Below are 22,519 nucleotides of genomic sequence, written 5' to 3' on the forward strand. Positions count from 1 at the left end.
TTAGAAGCATGGACTACATCAGTGGTCAGAGAAGAAGGAGATTCTTGAAGTGGTGTATCAGAGTTGTGACCTGATAAGATTTCAGTCCTTGGTGGCAGTTGGGAGGATGCCTTTAAGGATAAGACATTTTGGCGACCAGCAAGGTGGGAGAGATTTAGGACCTAAACCAGGACAGTATTGTCGGAATGGGTGATGACGGGCAAAATCAAGAAGTACTTGTGATGTAAAATCAGCAGGACCCATTATTACCACAGATGAGAGAGAGGAAGGTCCTAGAATGGTTCTTAAGTAGCTACCTTATATGACTGGGTGACCGACTTTACAGTCTACTTAGAGAATACAGGAAGAGAGGTAATACATTGAGTTCATTTTTATTTTTATTATCTTGCAACACATTGAGATATTTATTGTGCCTCTGATGTACTTGGAGTTAAATCTATCTGATGATTAGCAGAGATATCTAGATGAGTAGAAGTACCTTGCTGTCAATGCTCAGCTTAACTGCATCTCCTCTTGGAAGCAGAGGCAACTCTGCTTTTCTTATAACACATTATATATATTTATTTTTATGTTTATATTTGTATGTATTTATATATATAGGTATAACGCGCACACACACACACACACACACACACACACACACACACACATTTCTTAGAATCCCTTGTAATGAAAAGTAACTCCAGACTTAATAAAGCTAAATATACCAATTTTCTAGGTTATTCATTCCTGTCAAAACTAAGAAAAAAAAAAAAAACGATTAATGTGGCCTTTCAGACAGTAATAAAATTTTAAGACTCTTTCACTGTGTTGTAATCCTTGATTTTCTTTTCTGTTCATTTCTGTAGTCACAGTCCAGTGTTTGATACATAGTGTCTCCATAAATGTGAGTGAGTGAATAAGCAAATGAATAGGTTTTTTTTTTATATAATTCTGCTTTTGCTTTAATATTTAATACAGTATTACAGATGTGATTGAAGCCCCTTTGCAATTTTACTCACTTCCTTTGTGTCTTTCCTAAAGCTAACCCATTATCTTGGAATGTGTGTGTCTTCCTGCCTGAAAATAATTATTATTATTTTAAAACTTTTTATCAAGTATAGTTGACATACAATGTTATATTAGTTTCAGGTGTATAACATAGTGGTTTTTGACCATTCTATACATTATACCATGCTTACCATAGTAAATGTAGTTACCGTCTGTTACCATACAAATGTTATTACAATACTTTTAGCTATATTCCCTATGCTGTATTTCTCATCCCTGTGACTTATTTATTTTATAACTGGAAGTTTATATCTCTTAATCCCCTCCACCTATTTCTCCCATCCCCCCAACCTCCTGCCTTATTGACTTAGCATAATACACTTTAGGTCCATCCGTGTTGTTGCAAATGGCAAGATTTAATTCCTTTTTATGGCTGAGTAATAGTCCATTATATATCTTTACCACATCTTCCTTATCTGTTGATGGATACATTATGTTGCTTCCATATTTTGACTGTTGTATATAATGCAACAGAAAACGTAGGGTTGCATATATATTTTTGAATTACTGTTTTTGTTTTCTTTGGGTTAATACCCCATAGTGGAATTACTGGATCATATGGTATTTCTGTTTTTAAAATAGCTTTTTTAACATTTATTTATTTTCAAGAGACAGAGAAAGACAGAGTACGAGTGGGGGGAGGGGCAGAGAGAGAGGGAGATACAGAACCAGAAGCAGACTCCAGGCTCTGAGCTGTCAGCGCAGAGCCCAACATGGGGCTTGAACCCACCAACAATGAGATCATGACCTGAGCTGAAGTTGGACGCTTAACTGACTGAGCCACGCAGGCACCCCTGGTATTTCTATTTTTAATTTTTTGAGGTTATGTTGGCCTCATATAATGAGTTGGAAAAATTTTCCTTCCATTTCTATTTTTTGGGACAGTTTGAGAAAAATAGGAATTAACTTCTCTTTAAAGGTTTGGTTGATTTTCCCTGGGAAGCCATCTGGCCCTGGACTTGTTTCTTGGGAGATTTTTTACTGCGAATTCAATTTCTTTGCTGGTTATCAGTCTGTTCAAATGTCCTATTTCTTCCTATTTCAGTTTTGATAGTTTATGTTTCTAGGAATTTATCTATTTCTTCCAGGTTGCCCAGTTTGTTGGCATATAATTTTTCATAATATTCTCTTATAATTGTTTGCATTTCTGTGGTGTTGATTATGATCTCTCCTCTCTCATTCATGATTATTATTATTTGGATCCTTTCTCTTTTTTTTGATAAGCGTGGCTAGGGGGTTATCAGTTTTATGAATTCCTTCAAAGAACCAGCTCTGAGTTTTATTGATCTATTCTACTAGGTTTTTGTTTTGTTTTGTTTCTGTATCATTTATTTCTGCTCTAATCTTTATTATTTCCTTTCTTCTGCTGGCTTTAAGCTTCCTTTGCTGTCCTTTTTCTAGCTCCTTTAGGTGTAAGGTTATGTTGTGTATTTGAGATTTTTCTTGCTTCTTGAGGTAGGCCTGTGTTGCTATATATGAATAGATGATTTTACAAAGTAATATTATTATTTGAATATTAGAAAAACTTTATATTTGGCTTATTCTCATTCTGATTCTTCTGTGTCTTAATTCCTAGCACTTTCCAGTGGAAGAATCTCAAACAGTGCAGCCTCATCAGGAGCAGTAGCACCAGCCAACTCAGCCAGGGGACAGCCCCAGGCACATGACCAAGGCACTTTAGTGCAAAGAGCTGAGCACATTCCTGCAGGGAAACGAACTCCAATGTGTGCCCACTGTAACCAGGTCATCAGGTGGGTTATTCGTTTTTGGAATTTTCTTGAAAGTACTTAATACCAGTGTTAATTTTTTTTTATTATTATTTTGAATGATTTCAGATTTTATTAGTGAAAATATTCTTGCTATATTTTTATGTAGTCACTGAAGTGATAAATAAATATATATATATTTCTTAGAATCTCTTGTAATGAAAAGTAATTCTGGACTCTGTAAATAAAGCTCAAAATACCACTTTTCTCAGTTATTAATTCCTGTCAAAACTAAGAAAAAATAATGATTAATATGGCCTTTCAGAGAGTAATAAAATTTTAAGACTCAAAGGGACCCTGAAGATTATTTCTCTGAACTTCATTCTTTTACAGATTGTAAAAGTGAGGACTTTTCATTTAGATGAAAAATAACTAGTGACAAAAGTAAAGAACTTTGAGCCCAAAGAAAAAAAGATTGGATTTTTGAATACCTAAGTACAGAAAGATATAATTACCTTTGGATCTATTCATAAATGCTTTCAATTTTAGATTAGGTCATAACCTGCTTCTTTAAAATATTTTTGTATCCAAATCTGTTTTATTGTCTCTTAAATTCCATAAGGGAAAAAAGGCCCAGAGATCTTATGTGAGTGCACTATATTGCCACTTAGTAAACCTCTGAGCATTTCTTAAGTGATTTCTAAAATGTTAGAAGGTGTAGATATGAATGTTGATGGCAGGGATCCCACCAGCAGGACCTTGTTGCTTCTGTGAGTCGCCTTGTTGGCAGTAATAAATAATAGGTTGAAATGACTCTTCAAGCTCACTCCTCATTTTTAATTTATCCTGTTTTGAAATAGTTGAAACAGTGGCTTGTCTAAAGCTGAATAACGTTAAGGCTTGCTTGCATTTTCCCCTACTCTATTATATAATTATTGCTACTTAAGAACCAAATATAAATATTCTTTTCATTGACCCACTATTAAATAATAAATATGTCAAGGACACAGTACACAGTACATGATTAAAAGTAAAGTCGATTTTGGGGCGCCTGGGTGGCTCAGTCGGTTGGGCGTCCGTCCGACTTAGGCTCCGGTCATGATCTCACAGTCCGTGAGTTCGAGCCCCGCATCGGGCTCTGTGCTGACAGCTCGGAGCCTGGAGCCTGCTTCGGATTCTGTGTCTCCCTCTCTCTCTATGACCCTCCCTGACTCATGCTCTGTCTCTCTCTGTCTCAAAAATAAATAAATGTTTAAAAAAAAAATTAAAAAAAAATAAAGTAGATTTTTCATCTTAAATGTTCATTGTACGTTTCAAAAATAATAAAACAGAAAGCAAAAATAAAAGTTCGTACATAATTCTACCTTCCAAGATAACCACTACTAGTATTTGAACTCTCATTTTTAAAACACACATCTGTAAGGACACTTGTGATTTTTTTTTTTTCAACGTTTATTTATTTTTGGGACAGAGAGAGACAGAGCATGAACAGGCGAGGGGCAGAGAGAGAGGGAGACACAGAATCGGAAACAGGCTCCAGGCTCCGAGCCATCAGCCCAGAGCCTGATGCGGGGCTCGAACTCACGGACCGCGAGATCGTGACCTGGCTGAAGTCGGACGCTTAACCGACTGCGCCACCCAGGCGCCCCTGGACACTTGTGATTTTACAGAAATAGAATTACAATACAATATTTTGTAAGCTGTTTTTTTTTTTTTCACTTAAATGTGTTTTCCATCTTGAGTTCCTGCTTAATAAGAATGAGCCAGTAGCAGTGGGAGTAGTTATAATAGTTATGGGGAAAAGGAGGAAAAAACCAAAGTCTAGACAATAACCAACACACAGAAAGCATTTGTGGATATTTTACCTGAACAGATCATGCGTGACTCTAGACCCACTTGTTCAAGCCATGATATCAATTTGGGTAGAGTCAGTTTCCTAGAAGTAGTACTATAGGGTTACTGCCTTAAAGAAATATCTAAATTAATAGATTCTAGCATGGTATTGCTTTGTTCCAATAAATAAAACTATATTTTTAATTACCAACTGTATTTAGTTGTTATATTTTTAGGATTAATATTAATCAAATAAAAAACAAGTTCTGACTTGTAACATTTGTTTTGAGAAGTTATGGTACTTTGGTTACCTAGACTGGTGGTTAGGGATACTATATTCTGAATAAAAATACCCTTCATGGAGATTGGAGTCACTGCTATTTGTATGCTGTTGTAAGCAAGTAATTACTGGATGGGTTAACAAACTGTCAAACCCTATCTGTTGTTGATTCATATTGTCTGATTATTAAATTCTGTGACATCCTATAATCATTAGTACCAACACGTGAAAAAACTTACTGTGGAGAAAATATGAACATCTAAATAGTAATTACATTCCCACCCCTCCCTACCTATCTTGATTTCAGTTTTAACGCTAGGCCAGGATGTAATTTTAATACAGTCTTTCTGCCATGTGAAATAAATATGTATTATATTAATAAGATGAATGGCCATTACTTATTGCTCTCTCATCTGTTAAATTTGTATTGCTCTGGATTATCCCAGCACTTTGTTATCAGTTAAGCATTAAAGCTTCATTTACTAGGGAAGTTAATAGGAACAGGGATTAATTCATGTCAAGATCACATGACGGTAATTAACATAAGCATATTTGCTTGGTGTTCAAATGCTAAAGTAGCTTGAATAGACTGTGGTCAGTTCAGAGACCTAGTCAAAGCATAATTCTTATTCTTGGCCTCAGTGTCAGTATCACTTACCAAAGCAAGGACACGTTAGATCAAGTGACATTCTCTTGGACACCTGTTTTAAAAACAAGCTGCGGTTGCAGGCTTGATACTTCAATAGGGAATATTGTAACCTGCAAACTCTGGGAAGTTTAGGATTATTTTATAATTTATATCTCTTATTTTCCACAGAGTAATTTACATTATTTGTTTATAATTTGTATTGTTTTATTATGTTTTTTTTTTTTTAACGTTTATTTATTTTTGAGACAGAGAGAGACAGAGCATGAATGGGGGAGGGTCAGAGAGAGGGAGACACAGAATCCGAAACAGGCTCCAGGCTCTGAGCTGTCAGCACAGAGCCCGACGTGGGGCTCGAACTCATGGACCGCGAGATCATGACCTGAGCCAAAGTCGGCCGCTTAACCAACTGAGCCACCCAGGCACCCCCTATTATGTATTTTCTAATTCCCACATTTTCAAAAAGTATTTAAATAAAAGCAAACTAAGGCAAATTTTGTTTTATTTTAATTTCTTTGGCAAAGTTGATGGCCTCAGAAAACTTAATTATTGAATGTTAGCATTGAGCCTGTTATCTCTTATAGAACATATTTATCCAAAATCTCCATAAAATATTTTCTTTGGATGTAATTTAATGCCTGACATTTTTTTGGTTTGTTTGAACCTTGAAAAGAGTTATGAATGTTGCACCTAAATAGACATTACTTTGATTAGTTAGTGGCCTTTTATAGATGGATAAGAAATTCTTTTGATGCTTTGATTAAGTTTGTTATGGAACGTGGGCACCTGGGTGGCTGTCAGTTGAGTGTCCGACTTCAGCTCAGGTCATGATCTTGCGGTTTGTGAGTTTGAGCCCCGCATCGGGCTCTGTGCTGACATCTCAGAGCCTGGAGCCTGCTTCAGATTCTGTGTCTCCCTCTCTCTCTCTGCCCCTCCCCGCTCATGCTCTCTCTCGCGCTCTCTCTCTCTCTCTCTCTCAAAAATAAATAAACATTAAATTAAAAAAGAGAAGTTTGCTATGGAACGTTTCCAATCCATTTATGATAGAAGTACCATTTCTTTGATTCTTACACTTATGACTTGATTGACAGTTGAGTGCTGGTATAATAGGGAAGCAGAAAATCAGGTTAATGTAGCCAAAACCACATTTTATTTTTCCTAATAGGATAGGTTTATGAAAAGTCTAGCTTATTTCTTTACTGATCTACCCAGTGGCATTAAAATCTGTTCACTGCTTGTATTACATACAGGGAGTTAACTAAACCATTCACTTTAAGCTTAGTATCTTTGTGAAAGTATACAGGATTTATAGGGCTTGAATTTCTTCCTAGCTGTGGAATGCTTAAAAGAAATAGCCACAGTGCTATTGTTCTGTGTTTGCCTGCGGCACAGCACCAGAACAATCACATTCTGGCAACCCATTGTTTATTCCAGTGAGAGAGAGGACTTTAACATTTGTTTCTTGCTCAGTGATTTTCAAACTTTCCTCATGCTGAGCCATCTCAGCTACCCCAGGGAGAGGTTTTTGCTTGTTTCACCAAGCATTTCAGTTTCTCAGCATTCCCTTATTAATAGATTTTATTTATTCTCCCTTTCTGTTAAAACTTCATTTGAAAATAAAAAAGTTTGGTGTAATATGTTAGCTCTTGAGTTTAAGGGAACAACCAAAGACATTAGGCCAAGATTTATGAGCAAGACATATAGACCAAGATTTCAGATTTATTGTAGTGGAAAGTTTGAAAAAACACAAATGTTCAAGCATCTAATATTATGGTGCCATTAAGATCCTCTTTTTGGATAATAATTGTTTAATGTGTTCTTGGCATATGTCAAATGTTGTGCTAAGAATTTTACCTGAATTCTCATTCTTTATAAACTTGCGAGACAATTAGTAAAATTGTCTCAGTTCATAGATGAGAAAACCTAGACACAGAGAAGATACATACTTGCCTGAAGTCACACAGATAGTAAGTAAATGGTAGAATCTGAATTTGAGCCCAGATCTAACTTTAAATTTTATTCATGTTTTAACTACTACTTAGGAAAATGTTTAGGTGCACCTGGGTGGCTCAGTTGGTTAGGCATCCAGTTCTTGATTTTGGCTCGGGTCATGATCTCATGGTTGTGGGATCGAAGCCCTGCATGGGGCTTTGTGTTGTGTGGAGCCTGCTTATGATTCTCTCTCTCCCTGTCTTCTTGTCCCTGTCCTGCTCGTGCATGCACATGTGTTCTCTCAAAATAAATACATAAACATTAAAAAAATGTGTTAAAGAAAGGAAAATGTTTATAGTATCATATTAAAATTAAAACATAAATCTATTTTTGATTTTAAGTATGATGCTAATTTTGTGTAAAGAAAATATACATCAAGATATATTAATATATATAAATGCATAACTATTATGAATATATACATAGTCATCTTTGTTACTGTATGTAATTAGGAGAAAAACATCTTAAGCAGACCTGCAATAACTTGAGTGCTTTTCTTCATAATGTGTGAGTATATAAGTGAGAAAGAAGGGAGTAAATAATAGATTGAATAATTAGAAGTTCCTACCTCCCCACCAAAATGACTTTGTACTATATGCATGCATCCTTAGACTCCTATAGATGACCCAGGGTTCACTTTTCCAGTTTCTCATCTAATGTAGAAATGTAGTCATTCTATAAGCAACACTCATTAAATATTTTGTGTGCTACCCCATTTAGGCACCAGTGATACAGAAATCAAAGACATATTCCCTTCCCTTAAGGAAGTGACTATTACATACTGAATTGTGCCCCCCTAAATTCATATGTTGAAGCCCTAACCTCCAGTACCTCAGAATGTGACTATATTTGAAGATGGGGTCTTTAAAGAGGTAAAATGAGGTCATTAGGGTGGGCCCTAATCCATTATGATTGGGGTTCTTGTAAGAAGATTTGGACATACATGGAAGGAAGACCATGTGAAGACACATGGAGAAGATGGCCATCCATAAGCCAAAGAGAGAGGCCTTAGAAGAGAGTAACCCAGCCAACATCTTGATTGTGTATCTAACATTAGTTAGATCTGGACTCAAATTTAGGTTTTACCATTTATTATCTATGTGACTTCCAACCTCCCAAATTGTGAAAAAATAAATTCCTGCTGTTTAAGTCACCCAGTCTGTGGTACTGTGTTAAGGCAGCCCTAGCAAAATAATCCAGTTATACTTTAGTAAAAAATACAAACCAGCAAATCAACAACCATATCAGTTGTTGGTAAGTTTAATAGAGATACATCCAGAATCCTACTTGTGCAAAAGAAGTGAGAATTCTCTAGTTTCAACAAACCAATTTCTTTTATTTGAAAGGAATGGCAAACAATAAGGCTCAATAGCCTACTTATAAAATCAGTAGTTTTATACAACAAATATCCACTGAAAACTTTCAAAGTATTGGCTGTTGTTAGAGTAGTAATCATATTACAATGTATAAACATGCCAAACCAAAACACTGTACATCATAAACTTACACATTGTATGCAATTATATCTTAATTTTAAAAAATAAATAAGTTAAAAAGAAAACATGCACTAGTTGCCATACTGGCACTATAGTATATAAAGATTAAGAGACATTTCCTGTTTTGATACATTTTATCATCTGATAGAGAAGCCAAAACCCTGGCACAGATAACCATAATGTAATAATGTAAGCATTAGGAGAGGTACATCATACCCTTATAGTAATACAAGAAATATATATGTACTGCTCTAATATCCATAGTAAGGAGTTCTGAATCATAGTACTTAGGAAAATCGTGAGATATCCAAAAGGTTCTAAATTGTCACAGTTGTAAAATTGAAAATTAATCTTGCCTCATGAAAATATATTAATAATGGAAATCCATGTTGGTGATTTCATTATCTGTATGATCCTTCTAATATTGAAGTCTGTCAATTCTCTGACATCTTCTACTTCAGTGATTCCTCTAGTTAACTTCAGCCACCAGTTTTCAGTCATATCCTCTACCATTAACTACATTTCCTCCATAATCTCATTTCTGAGCACCTCATTCAAGAACAGCAGTCTAGGGGCGCCAGGGTGGCGCAGTCGGTTAAGCGTCCGACTTCAGCCAGGTCACGATCTCGTGGTCCGTGAGTTCAAGCCCCGCGTCGGGCTCTGGGCTGATGGCTCAGAGCCTGGAGCCTGTTTCCGATTCTGTGTCTCCCTCTCTCTCTGCCCCTCCCCCGTTCATGCTCTGTCTCTCTCTGTCCCAAAAATAAATAAACGTTGAAAAAAAAAATTAAAAAAAAAAAAAAGAACAGCAGCCTATATTTCCACTCTCCCCCGTTACCTCAATTCTAGCAATCCTTTGACCACTCCCTGCCTCCCAGCAACTTCTGATCCATTGTTTCAAATACCTTCTCACTGTTCCCTTGGGTCCCAATATCCTCACTGCCCTTCTTATCCAGTCTGAATTCTGTAGGCACTCATTAGTCGGTATCCCTTGCATACATCCTCAGTTCCTTTGCCCATCTCTCACTTCATCGTATTCACTTAACTGAAACCACTAGGCTGGAAAAACCAAGCCTTGGTTTACTCTGTGCCCACACTTGAAGGTGGATGTGGCTGGAAGGAAACCCATTCTAACCATACTAACCAGTGACACTTTAAATTCGTGGCTATTAATCTCAGGTGTGGGTTTTTTTTTTTTTTTTTTAAATTTGATTTTAGAGAGAGAGCATGGGGGGGGAGAGAGAGAGAAAGAGAGAGAGAGAGAGAGAGAGAGAGAGAGAGAAAATCTCAAGCAGGCTCCATGCTCAGAGTAGAGCTCCATGAGGGGCTTGATCCTGCCACCCTGGGATCATGACCTGAGCCAAAATCAAGAGTCGGATGCTCAACTGACTCAGCCATCTAGGTGTCACTCAGATATGTTCTTAATAGTGACAAAAATCTGCTGTATTTCTCTAGTATGTTTACTTTTCCATCTCCCAGAAAGCCAGTTTTATGTTTTCTTTTTTCTCCTTAGACCTGTAATAACTTATTTCCCATTTTCACTGTCAGCTGATGAGCTTAATTCCTCTTTCCCTCTTTTATATAGGAAAGGCAACAGAGATGTAGGACTATCTAGGAAAAAAAAAATAACAAAATGGTGCTCGTATTCCTAACTGACCAGAAATTACACATTAAATGTAAATAGACTAAGCACTCTAATTAAAAGAATTATAGAATAGATAAAATCATGGTCTGGTTACATGCTGCCTATAACAGACACGCTTCGCGCTAAAAGATACCAAGAGATTGAAAATAAAAGTGTACAAGTGTACAAAAAGATACATCATGCAAACTTTATAACCAAAAGACAGCTGGAGTGACATTATATACTAATATTAAATAAAACAGCCATTAAGAAAAAAGGTGTTGAAAGAGAAAAGAAGGACATTTTATAATGATAAAAAATTAAATCCATCAAGAAGATACAACAATTATAAATATATATTCACCTAATAACAGAGCCCAAAAATACACGAAACAAAAACTGGCAGAATAGATGGGAGCAATATAGACAATTCAACAATAATAATTGGAAACTTCAGTACCCTAGTTTCAATAATGGGTATAACACTGCACAGAAAGTTGACAAGAAGCCTTGGACAACACTATGACTAAACTTAACAGACATCTATAGAACATCCTGTCTAATAACAGGAGAGTACAAATTCTGAAGCGCACATGGAACGTTCTCCAGGATAGACCACATGTGTTAAACCATAAAACAAGTTTCAATACATGTAAAAGGACTGATGGTCATACAAAGTATGTTGTCTGAGCAGAATGGAGTGAAATGAGAAATACCTAACCAACAATTTTGGGAAATGCACAAATATGTGGACTCCTAAACAATGCACACTCCTAAACAATCTCTGATGAACTCCATGTCAACTCATTAGGGAACTCACATGACATCTGCATAATCCTTTTCACCAGGTAAAATAAACTAGTCACAGGAGTGATGTTCCATCATATTCGCCGTGATCTATCAGCACATCCTTTTAACTCTTAACTTTTAAATAGACCCAGAATCTGAACCTTTCTCACTGTTTGTACTACTACTAATACCCTGATCCAAGCCATGGTTACTTCTCACCTGGGATAATGAAGTTGTTTTCCAATTAGTACCTTTCTACTTTTGCCCTTGCCCTTTACCTGTCTGTTCTCAACACAGTAGCTAGAGTAATCCTGATAAAACATAAATCAGATCATGTCACTCTTTTGCTGGAAACCCCATAATGGTTGGTAGAAGCCAGAATCCTTACAGTGGCCTAAAGGCCCTACACAGTCACTCCCATCCCACCGCCACCTCATTATCTCTCTGTCCTTATTACCTGGCAATTACCCCCTTGTTTCCTCTACTGCAGGCACATTGGCCTTCTTGCTGTTTCTCAGACTCCCCAGGCCTCTTCATCAGGCCTGTGCACTTGGCGTTACCTTTGCCTGGATTCTCTTTCCCTGGATATTTGCATGGCTCACCTTTGCCTCCGTCAGATCTTTACTAAAACAGGTGTCCCTGGCCACCTGTTTAATCCTCCCCCCAATATATACAGTCTCCCTATCTTCCCTCCCTGCTTCATTGTCCTCCTCTTGTTAAAATCTAACTTTTTTTTTTTAACATTATTTGGTTTTTTGTCCCCATGCTAGGAAGTAAGTTCCGTGTGAGCAGGGCCTTTCCTGGCTTTGTTTCCTGCCATATTTTCTGCTGTTCAGTTAATGACTGAACTTTTAAAAAGTATTTGGAGGAATGTATGATAATAGTTTCTCCAAGTTGAATTTATACCTCACTTGTCTTAATATATAGAATCACATTTTCCTGCTTCGTGGATTTTATAATAACCAATATAAATAATTGAGTATAATTGTCTCCAATAGACTTAAAGAATTATCAGTTAATATTACCTTTTTTAGAACTTGTCCTTTTTATTCACTGTTATGTTCAGGCTCATTTTACCTGTGCATATATTTTTGGGCAGTGAGTCATTTATGTCTTTAAAATAAAAAGGTACAGTTGGCCTCACAACCTTTTAAAAGCAGCATTTTAATGGGCTTACAAATTAAAGATGATACTCAGTAAAAATAGAAATATATTATTTAATGCTCCAAATTGGAAAGTTTGGGCACAGTTTACTGGAAATGCCGCACTTCTAATTTTAGGAAGGATTGTTACTATTGCTAATTGTGAGTATTGTAAGTATTGAAAGGGAGTGTGTTTCACTGTCATGTTCGAGTGTATTTCATTCTCTTTTACTCTCCCTGCATATGTCTTTGTATTTGTGAATGTGTGTGTGTGGTTTTTTCCAGTGATCTTTTCTGTTTCAGAAAACTCTTCCTATGGTTCCATTGTTCTTGGACGCCTTGCTCATGCCAAGCCCTTTCCAAAATTTGATCGTATTAATAATATAAAATTGGTGTATACATTTTTATTATATCTAATTAAGTAGAATATCAGATGCCATTTTTGTCTTTGAGCACAAGTTGTTTTTTCATGTAGCTTTGTTTTTACCTTTTGTTGATTAACTTCTTTTGATTTTCTTAGCTTTTTTAAATTTTTAACTTCTATTGATGCAGTAACTTTGGGTCAAATATAATTTCTAATCTCCAGTAGCTAGGCCTTAGAATGCCAGCTTTACAGTTATCATCCACATGATCTTAGGAATGTTAGGTAGCTTCTGATATTTTCTTCATCTATTTATAGAGCTAATTTCTATCACTGAGAGTTATTGTTCAAGTTAAATTACAAAGGGAGGCAAGAAGGGAGCATTTGATTTTGAAGCTGAATCCCTGTTAGGTTATGCCTGTTGAAATTTGCAACCCCTTTCACCCTCTCACCATGTAAGCTTTTCTTTTCCTGTTCCTTTTGACATCTTTCCCCCACCTTTCCTTTCTCTCTCCCTCTCTCTCTCTCCCTCTCTCTCTCTCTCTCTCTCTCTCTCTCTCTGTGTCTCTCTTTTCTTTTTGGTATAAGTCTCACAGAAGATCAAGAGGGTAAAAAGTTTCATGAGCTAGGTTAACTCTTTGTCAGCCAGTCAGTGTTTTAACTCTTTCCTGTCTCTTCCTTTGTCAGTCAAGGAGTACTTGGGAAAGACAGTGGCGTGGAGGACTGGAAGAGAGGTAGCTGCATACTTAATTCCACTTTGCTGTTACCCAAGCCTGTCTGTCCAGGTCACAGATGGGAACCCAATCTACCTGGAACAAGAAGAACTTCTTCAATGTTAATCCTGTGTTAATGAATTTGTTAAATTAGTCTCTGCCAACACAGAAAAGAGTACTTTGTTATATATAAGAGATGTTATTGTTTCATCTATACATAACTTCAAGAACATGGTGGGAAAAGTGCTCTTTCAGCTGGGCCAGGGAATACCCGGTTGGGGCAGTAGCACACTGAGCATGTTTAAGAAAGGAGCTCTGGCAGGAACAAAAGTTATATTCAGCTCAGTTTTTAAAGGTGCAGAGGGTGTTTCTTTACTGTTGTTAAGACATTTCACTATTTAGATTTGATAAGAAAGTAAAGAGGTATCTTAAAATTATTCTTTCAATCAATGATAGGTTTTTTAAAAATTTTTTTTAATGTTTATTTTTGAGAAGAGAGAGAACAGGGAAGGGCCAGAGAGAGAGGGAGACACAGAATCCAAAGCAGGCACAGAGCCCGACGCAGGGCTCCAATTCACAAGCCATGAAATCATGACCTGAGCCAAAGTCGGACGTTCAGCTGACTGAGCCACCCAGGTGTCCCTCAACTGATGATAGTTTTAATCAATTTAATTAATTTATTTGTACTAGGCACTATTCTATAAACCTTTTAAAAACATTTTTAAGAATACATGAAATATAAGAAAATCTTCTAAATTATAAAAGGAAGCAAAAGAATAATGAAAATCATGAATGAGACCATTAAAAATGAAAACTGGTCAAAAATGTGCTCATTGAGACTTGACAAAACCTATAATAATGACCTTACATACTTGCCTAGGGTTTGACTAAATTTGGCTTTAAGCCTTCTAGTGGTCAACAAAGAAAGTTAATTTTTAAACTTACTGTACGATGAGTAAAAACCCTATTGCTCAGAAGAAGCAAAACTGTTCTTACTACAAAAACCTGAAGGACTTTCTCCAGAGAGTCCACATGGAAATGACCCTGTATGATCTCTAACAGATAACACTCTCAATAGCAACTTAGAGGAGGAGCAAGGGTGACTGTCACAGGGCTGTTTCCTAGGACAAGTGTCAGTGTAGACTGATGGTGTCAGGCTGAGCACCAGTCATTAAAGGAATCATTCTGTGGAATGAATCAGGTCCAATATGCCATGAATCGCAGAACGTCCTTCTCTGCTGGTCTGACTTGGTTTCAACACCTATTTTAGGAAATCTAAAAATGGAGTGTGTACTCCTCAATCAGTTGTTCTTTTCTCAGATGAATTTTGTTAAATATTTGCTGGCACTGACAGCCATGTTTGTGGAGAAAAGCTCTCAAGTGCATCCATACAGAATGTGGAGTTTGATTAGATTGACTTTTGCAAACTGGAAAGCTGAATACAGATACAGGCCTTCAGGGGCCATCCAGCCTATGGAGGAACTGGAAGATGTGCCCTCATAAAAAAAAATTCAGTCTAACAAATTCTTTGAAATCTGCCTTTAGTGTCCAAGCAAATGTTAGCACAGTTCTACCAGACTCTATGTTATGGTCACAGTAAATTGAACCTGGCAGCCTTTTCAAGCTTGTATAACCAGATACCCACTTGGTGGAAAAGCTCAGTGGACTCATGAAACTTTGTCTAGCTTTGAGCATTGTGACTCCTTGGTTTATCTTTGAATATATACTGAGAAAATGAGAAGAAGGAGCTTGTTGAGTAGAACTGTTATTTATTATCCAATTAAAAATTGAGGGACAACCTACCCAAAGTAACATATTTGGTTACAGAATAAGTGATCTATAGCCCTTTCTTTCTCTGGCAGGAATTAGTTAACAAAGGCACTCCTTGTTAGTGATAACAAAACTATGGTGCCCTAAAGCTTAAAAACATAATAATAAAGTATTTGTCTCAAATGCTCAGGAGAACTGCATGCACCAGCTGATAAAAGTGGCATCATGTTATTAATAAAAAACAAGTTAACAAAAAATGAGGCTAGAAAATACCCTCTTATACCTCAAAGAACACATTTTTATCATTCATCAAGAACTTTTTTACTTTTTTGACTCTTGGAGGATTAGGTGCTGGTTCTAAGTAAACATCACTGTATTTGCAAAGAATTTCCCAGTGGGAAATAGTTACTGAATACTAAGGTTTATGTTATCATTAAAGGCTAAAAAATGCTTCGATTTTGTGATGCTCATTACTATGACTTTTCCTATAATCTGCCTAGAAGTCAGGTATCCGTGCTCACTGACAATTAACTGTGTGGTCACTCAGTGATGATAATTGATGGTAATGAGATGAAAAGCAGAACATTCAGTTGACTACACCAGTTTGCTACAAATCAGGAAATTCAGCTTCTGGCCTTCACTCAGTGATTTTATGATATTTGTCAATCTTTTGAACATTCTGTATCTCAGCTTCTCCATCTGTTAAACTGAGTTTGTAATAACTGCCCTGGTCTATCTCACAGGAATGTTGTATGGACAAATTGGATAAGTGTAACAGTGCCTTGGAGGTAAAGCCACTCTGTGAATAAAAATTAGTGGGATGGAGCTACTGAAAAGTACGTTGCAGAGGCTAGAATGGTTCATCTCTGCAGGCTTCATGACTAGATAAGGGTTCATAATGGATTCCTGTCAAGGAAACCAAACCCGTCTTATCAGTTCATGACTATATAGTATTTAATGGAAAAAAATCTCTTTACAAACATTTGTTACCTTGAAACAAATGTGCATTAAAAATCAGTCATGTTTTAATTAAATAAAACCTTTCTAAGTAGCTTCAAAACAGTCTCTAATATCCAGTTGACAGTTTCCATAGTCTATTTGGAGGGGTCATAAACATTTGATATGTTTAATAGAGTTGAGAAATAAGTATATGAAACAATGTGTGGGGAAGAGAAGTTGACTGCAGTGTTTTCTCAGGTAATAATTATTACTGTTTTTAAGACTCCTGACATTACCAAATTGAGATTTCTCTTTTGTCTATTTTATAGAAATGTCAACTTCTCATCTCTGTCTAAACCATGTATTTTTTTTCCCTGGTTATTTCATTTTATGTCAGAGTTAACATCCTCATTCTCATTCATAATCATGATGCAGACAGACCCACTCATTGCAACTCAAAAAACATAACCACCAAATCTGTTGAAGATGAAAAGAAGTGGGGGAAATGGCCTTTCTTGAAGGAATCCCTTAAGTGCTTTTTACTCCTCCCCTTTATTCTCTTCACATAAATGCTCAGAGAGTTCCTATGTAAATTTACTGCGCCTATGTTTTCAGCCCTTGAGAAGGATAATTGAGCAAGTATTTAATTGTTTGGACATTGCATAAAAGAGGTTCTGTCCAAGCTAACTTTAGAAACTTTTATTCCCAAGCCAACTCGATCTCTTTTCTTCTGGCAGGGGACCATTCCTAGTGGCACTGGGGAAATCTTGGCACCCAGAAGAGTTTAACTGTGCTCACTGCAAAAATACAATGGCCTACATTGGATTTGTAGAGGAAAAGGGATCCCTGTATTGTGAGCTGTGCTATGAGAAATTCTTTGCTCCTGAATGTGGTCGATGCCAAAGGAAGATCCTGGGAGTAAGTATCAGAAACCTGTTTATTCTGAATGAGCTTTAAAGCACAATAATTTTTTTGTTTTGAAACCCTTACATCAGTTTTCCTTTCTATTTTCTTCTTGCTTGATCCCCTCTCTGTTTTCATTACTGTTTATTATTGTAAAGCAAAACTAAATAGACCTCTGTAGAAGTATATCGGACTCGTGGGGTTAAGTTGTCTTTGGGTTTGTCTTACTGAGTGCTCGCTTGTCTGGGGAAAGTCTAGCCACTGTGGGGAAAAAAATAATTTACTGTGGGTGTGCTACCTCAACAGGACCCTGTTTGCTCAGGAACGAAGAGGTCGCACAGGACCACACACATCAGAGTTCTCAGAACTGACACCTTCACTGTTTTAAATTAAATTCCATAGCTTTTATAAGACCAGCATTTCCCCATTTGTCAGGGTTCAAGCACAGGGCACAGATCTCATGAAATATATAAGACATGAAGCTTATAAATGATATATTTTTCTTAAATGCATATAATGTTTAAAAATATAACCTATTTTATGAGAGTAGACATGTAATAGAAAAATAATCTAACCACCGTTTTTTTTTTTCCCCCTTTTCGAAAAGGAAGTAATGTAGGAGTCAGATACATAATGAATAATAATGAATGAATGAATTGCCTGCTCTGGAATACTCAGTTTGCAGTTTGCAAAGAAAGGGTCAGTCATTTCCTGTGGGTGACCAGGAGTTGGAATTTTATTTTGGAAGTGGCCAAGGTGCCTGGTCCCATACGAAACTCCTAAAGCTAATACAGAAGATGGAGATGGCATTGCTGAATTCTGCCATTCTCTCTATAAAAATGTAATAATGAAAGTTTAATTTGTGTCAGTTGAGAGAAAAGTTAGTATAAATTATTTAGTGTTAATTTCATGTTACATCTTTAAGTGGGTCTAAAACTTTGAGGACACTTAAATTATAAATATTCTTCATGAAATATTTCTGTATTATTAATTTGTACAATATGTTGGGAACAAGAAAGTAGCAACATACTGGCTATACCTTCCCAAGTGACAAATAATAAGTTGAATATATGTTAATACTGTATATAAATACAGTCTGTGGAATTCTAGAATCATTAATAACACAAAGTCAGATAACAGTCTTAGAACCAAATGAGGTTGTAGGAAATGGAAATCTTATCCTCATTGCCTTAGAGATGGGCCAGAACTTCACTACAGGGACAGATCCTCTGGGTTGTGTTTCAGTTGTCCAATTGCCTGTTCTAAGGGATAGGAATCAGTCTCAAGGATAGAAAGGGAAGTAAATGCTAAGAGCCATGAGAAATGATTTGGTTCAGTGTGTATTTGTTGTACATTTTCATGGTGATCTTTTTGGATCTAAATAACTGCCATGTCTTCCCATTATCCATCACTAGGCAACTGTTGCATTTTCTATGGCTAATAATTTACTCTGGATCATTGTATTTTGACAGTTTTTTATTATAAAAATATTTCACTCTAAATAATTAGAAAATACCAAAAAGATGTAAAGAAGAATATTAAAATGACCTATATATTTACCAGTCCCAGATAATTCCTGTTAAGCTTAGGATGTATTTTCTTCCAATTTGCTCTTTGTAATTCATTTACAAAATTATAACCATACTTTATGTGTAGCATCCTCTTTTTTTGTGATAAAAGAGTAAATCCCATGTTATTAACTCATCTTCAAAAAATAATGTTTAATGGCTCCATCTCATTCAATCCAAAGAAATGATTCCTTGCAAAACCAGCTTCTTAATAAGACTTCTTTTACTAATTAAACTCTGGCCCAAGTCTTTGATACTTGTTTTGTTTTGTTTTGTTTTGTTTTGATACTTGGTATTTTTAACCATTGGGTCATTGTTGACTAGAATCCATACTTTGTGGTTCAAATTTTAGATGCTCATTTGAGTGTGTGCTTAGTGTAGTCACAGCTGATTTCCAGAACTGTAAACATGTGTTAAGCTGATTGGATTACCCTGATTATGTTATTACTCCCATAATACACCAAAGCATAGGTTTGTTTTAATTTTTGAACATTTTGCCCTTCCTCCATGACATTTCCTTTTCTTTTTTTTTCCCTCCATGACATTTTCAAGATAATACTATGAAACCTTTGTAATATTCCCTGACACCCTTTTGAGAGAAAGCAGAATGTATTACAGCAAGTACTTATGAAATGCTTACTTCATTCACTCCATATATAATGTTTAAGTAACACAACAGTCATTATTTAAATAAGTTTACTGATGGGTATTTGTGGAAAACACACGTATTATATAGGGTATCAGTTTAGACCATTTGTGAGTGTGTCTTTAGAGGAAAAGCTGATGGTAACGACAAAGCGTGTGCCTACATTGGGTCAGTTTAAAAGGGCTGTGTTGGTACAACTAATAGAGTAAGCATCTGTGTATGATCATCTTTCTTTATATCCAATTGCCTTTCTGTAACAGGAGGTCATCAATGCCTTGAAACAAACTTGGCACGTTTCCTGTTTTGTGTGTGTGGCCTGTGGAAAACCCATTCGTAATAATGTTTTTCATTTGGAGGATGGTGAACCATACTGTGAGACTGGTAAGATCCTGAAGCCATTAGTTTCTTAAATTTTGAATAAACTTAACCCTTAATGTTACTACCAAGTTGAAAGGCAGTAGGGGACAAAGTGGATTTCCAAATTGTTTTGGGGGCATTTAATGTTACTCTAAATATATAGCAAAAAACTATGTAAAACTTTTATGTGATTTCGTCAAAACAGATATTCCCAGTTTCCTGAAGAGAAATGAACATGTATGTATGCATTATCTAGTAGGAAAATATTTTACTTGAATCCCTAATAGTTTATGGATATGAATTCCACCACATTGTGTAGCTGAAAGCTACCTCTAACGGTGAATTTTGAGTGGTTACAAACATGAGAAGTATTCAGCTATTGAACATGATATTGATTTGCTGTTTAAGGCAACCGCCTTGAAAATAAATTGGAAGTCCTTTGTTACTCTTACTGAATGGAAGGGTAACCTTGGCTTGGATTGCTCCCTTAGTAAAATTATTTTTAATAAACTGGACTCTAAGGACCAATCTACTACATTTGTCTTACTACGTGAGCTCTGAACACTTCCTTTTCTTTCCCAAAGGCTGTAAGTGAACTTTTATAACACTTATTTGTTATTATTCCTCTTAGATATTAGTACCACACATATGTTTCAAAAAATAAAATATTTTCCTTCATCATGCCTGCATTCATTACCACTGCCTTTCCGCTTTAGAGTTGTTGATCTACCTTGAAATGCAAAGTGTGGTGCTGGAGGAAAGGAATGTTGTACACTATTGAGTTAAGGGAGCAGTCAGCTTCTAATTTGAGGCTGGTAGCATCACGTGACCTTTTATTGCTCACTCATTCCTTCCAGCTGAGTTAGGAGCAGCGTGGATCTATGCCAGACTATCCACCAGGAAGCTCTATGGAGACGCCAGTGAACTATCTCGTCGGGGGGCTGTTTGGGGACAGGATGGCTACAAGCTGCTACCCTGACCCAATCAGAATATTTCACATTTTGTGATTTCACTTAATTCTTCTGAAGAAAGAGGTGTTTGTTTGTTTGTTTTAAAATTAAGTTTTGCAAGACATTTTGACTAACTGGCAGATAGTCCCTGTCCAGCTACATACCTATACAGCTATCTAGCCTTAATATCATATTCATGTAGTCTAAGAAGGAAGATTTTTAAAACCCCAAAATGGCTTACAGAAAAGGAAAAATATTTTTGAAGATTTATTTAAATGTCACTTCTAGGGGCGCCTGGGTGGCTCAGTCGGTTAAGCGTCCGACTTCAGCTCAGGTCATGATCTCACGGTCTGTGAGTTCTAGCCCCACGTCGGGCTCTGTGCTGACAGCTCAGAACCTGGAGCCTGGTTCAGATTCTGTGTCTCCCTCTTCTCTGACCCTCCCCCGTTCATGCTGTGTCTCTCTCTGTCTCAAAAATAAATAAACATTAAAAAAAATTTTTCTTAAAACAAAAAATAAATGTCACTTCTAATCAACATGATCTACTCCTGTATTTTTTTAACCTCCAACACTTGTTATTAGCTCAGCCTTTCCCATTTCAATAAATGCCCCACTGTCCACTATCCCAAAATCTAAGATTCTGTTCTTTCCCTTGCTCTCCTCATATCCAGTGTAATTAGTAAATTCTAGCTGTACCCTCAGTGTATATAAATTCATTCTTTTCTCTTCACCTCAGTGGTCACAACTAAATCCAACTCACCTTTCGCCTGGATGCTCTGATCACCAACTAAGATGGTCTGTCTTCTTTCCCCAACCTTTAAATAGAAGTTATTCAATGTGAATGTTTCAATGTGAATTAGATTATGCTTGATACCTTTGTTGGCTTCCACTTTGCCACCCTTTTCTTCGACTACCTTACCCTCTGTCAGGCATATATCATCACCCCTTTGCTTTTCTGAACATGCTGAGATTCTTCCTGCCTCAGGGTCTTGGTATTTGCAGTTTCTTCTAACCGATATGTTCTTCCACAGCTTTTCTGTGGTGAGTTCTCCTTTTTTTTTGTCAAGCCTCAGCCCAACTGTTACCTCTTTAGACAAGCCTTTCATAACCCACCTATTTAATGGAGTGTTACACACTTCCCTTAACTATTCTGTATCACAGGATTCTTTTCTTCATGGTCCTTTTCACAATGTGAAATTATTTATTATCACTTGTTTGAAAAATACAATAAACAACAACATCCTGCTCCCAATGAGGATATAATCACCGTAAAGAGAGCAGCCACATCTGTCTTTTTCACCACTGTGCCACCCTTTAGTGCCTAGAACAGTGCCTGGCACATAGTAGGACTCAGTGGATAGGTGTTGAGCAAATGGTGCTAAGGAATACTGAAGATTGTTAAGGAAGGTAAATGAAGTTGGAAATGATAGTCTACTTTCCGCTCCAGCCCAGGTTGGAGTAAACACAAGTAGTGAGAATGGCTGCATAAAAGAAAATTGCCAGTAAGTTCTAATTTAGTAATTATAAAGAAACATCTTATCAAAACTGCTTTCTTTAGAAGGAAATCCCATTGGTATTTTATAACTACTCTGTGTCAAGTTAATGGTGTTCTCTGGCTAAGGATTTTCAGCACAAAGTCTTACAATTGAAAGGAAGTTGCAGCAAAAGAATTAGTGGCTAATACTGTTAGGATACAGTCCAGCTAGAACCTCCGTCAAGGCACTTATTCATGGAAGTTTCTTGTGACTTTTTTTTCT

The 22,519-nt window shown here is 36.5% G+C and overlaps 1 protein-coding gene across 2 annotated transcripts in view; it reads left to right on the plus strand.

Annotated features, from left to right (window-relative positions):
- Positions 1–22,519, plus strand: part of PDLIM5 (PDZ and LIM domain 5) — a 222,589-nt gene that overhangs the window by 194,916 nt on the left and 5,154 nt on the right. For both annotated transcript variants that reach the window (XM_047090985.1, XM_047090986.1), the window contains 3 exons: positions 2,627–2,801; positions 17,076–17,256; positions 19,716–19,836. In XM_047090985.1, coding sequence (XP_046946941.1) covers positions 2,627–2,801; positions 17,076–17,256; positions 19,716–19,836 — 477 coding nt within the window. The remainder of the gene's footprint in view (positions 1–2,626; positions 2,802–17,075; positions 17,257–19,715; positions 19,837–22,519) is intronic.

This window comes from Lynx rufus, unplaced genomic scaffold (genome assembly GCF_022079265.1).
Source record: "Lynx rufus isolate CCGP_SWC_20201006 ecotype Redwood Valley unplaced genomic scaffold, mLynRuf1.p SCAF_3, whole genome shotgun sequence".
NCBI lineage: Eukaryota > Metazoa > Chordata > Mammalia > Carnivora > Felidae > Lynx > Lynx rufus.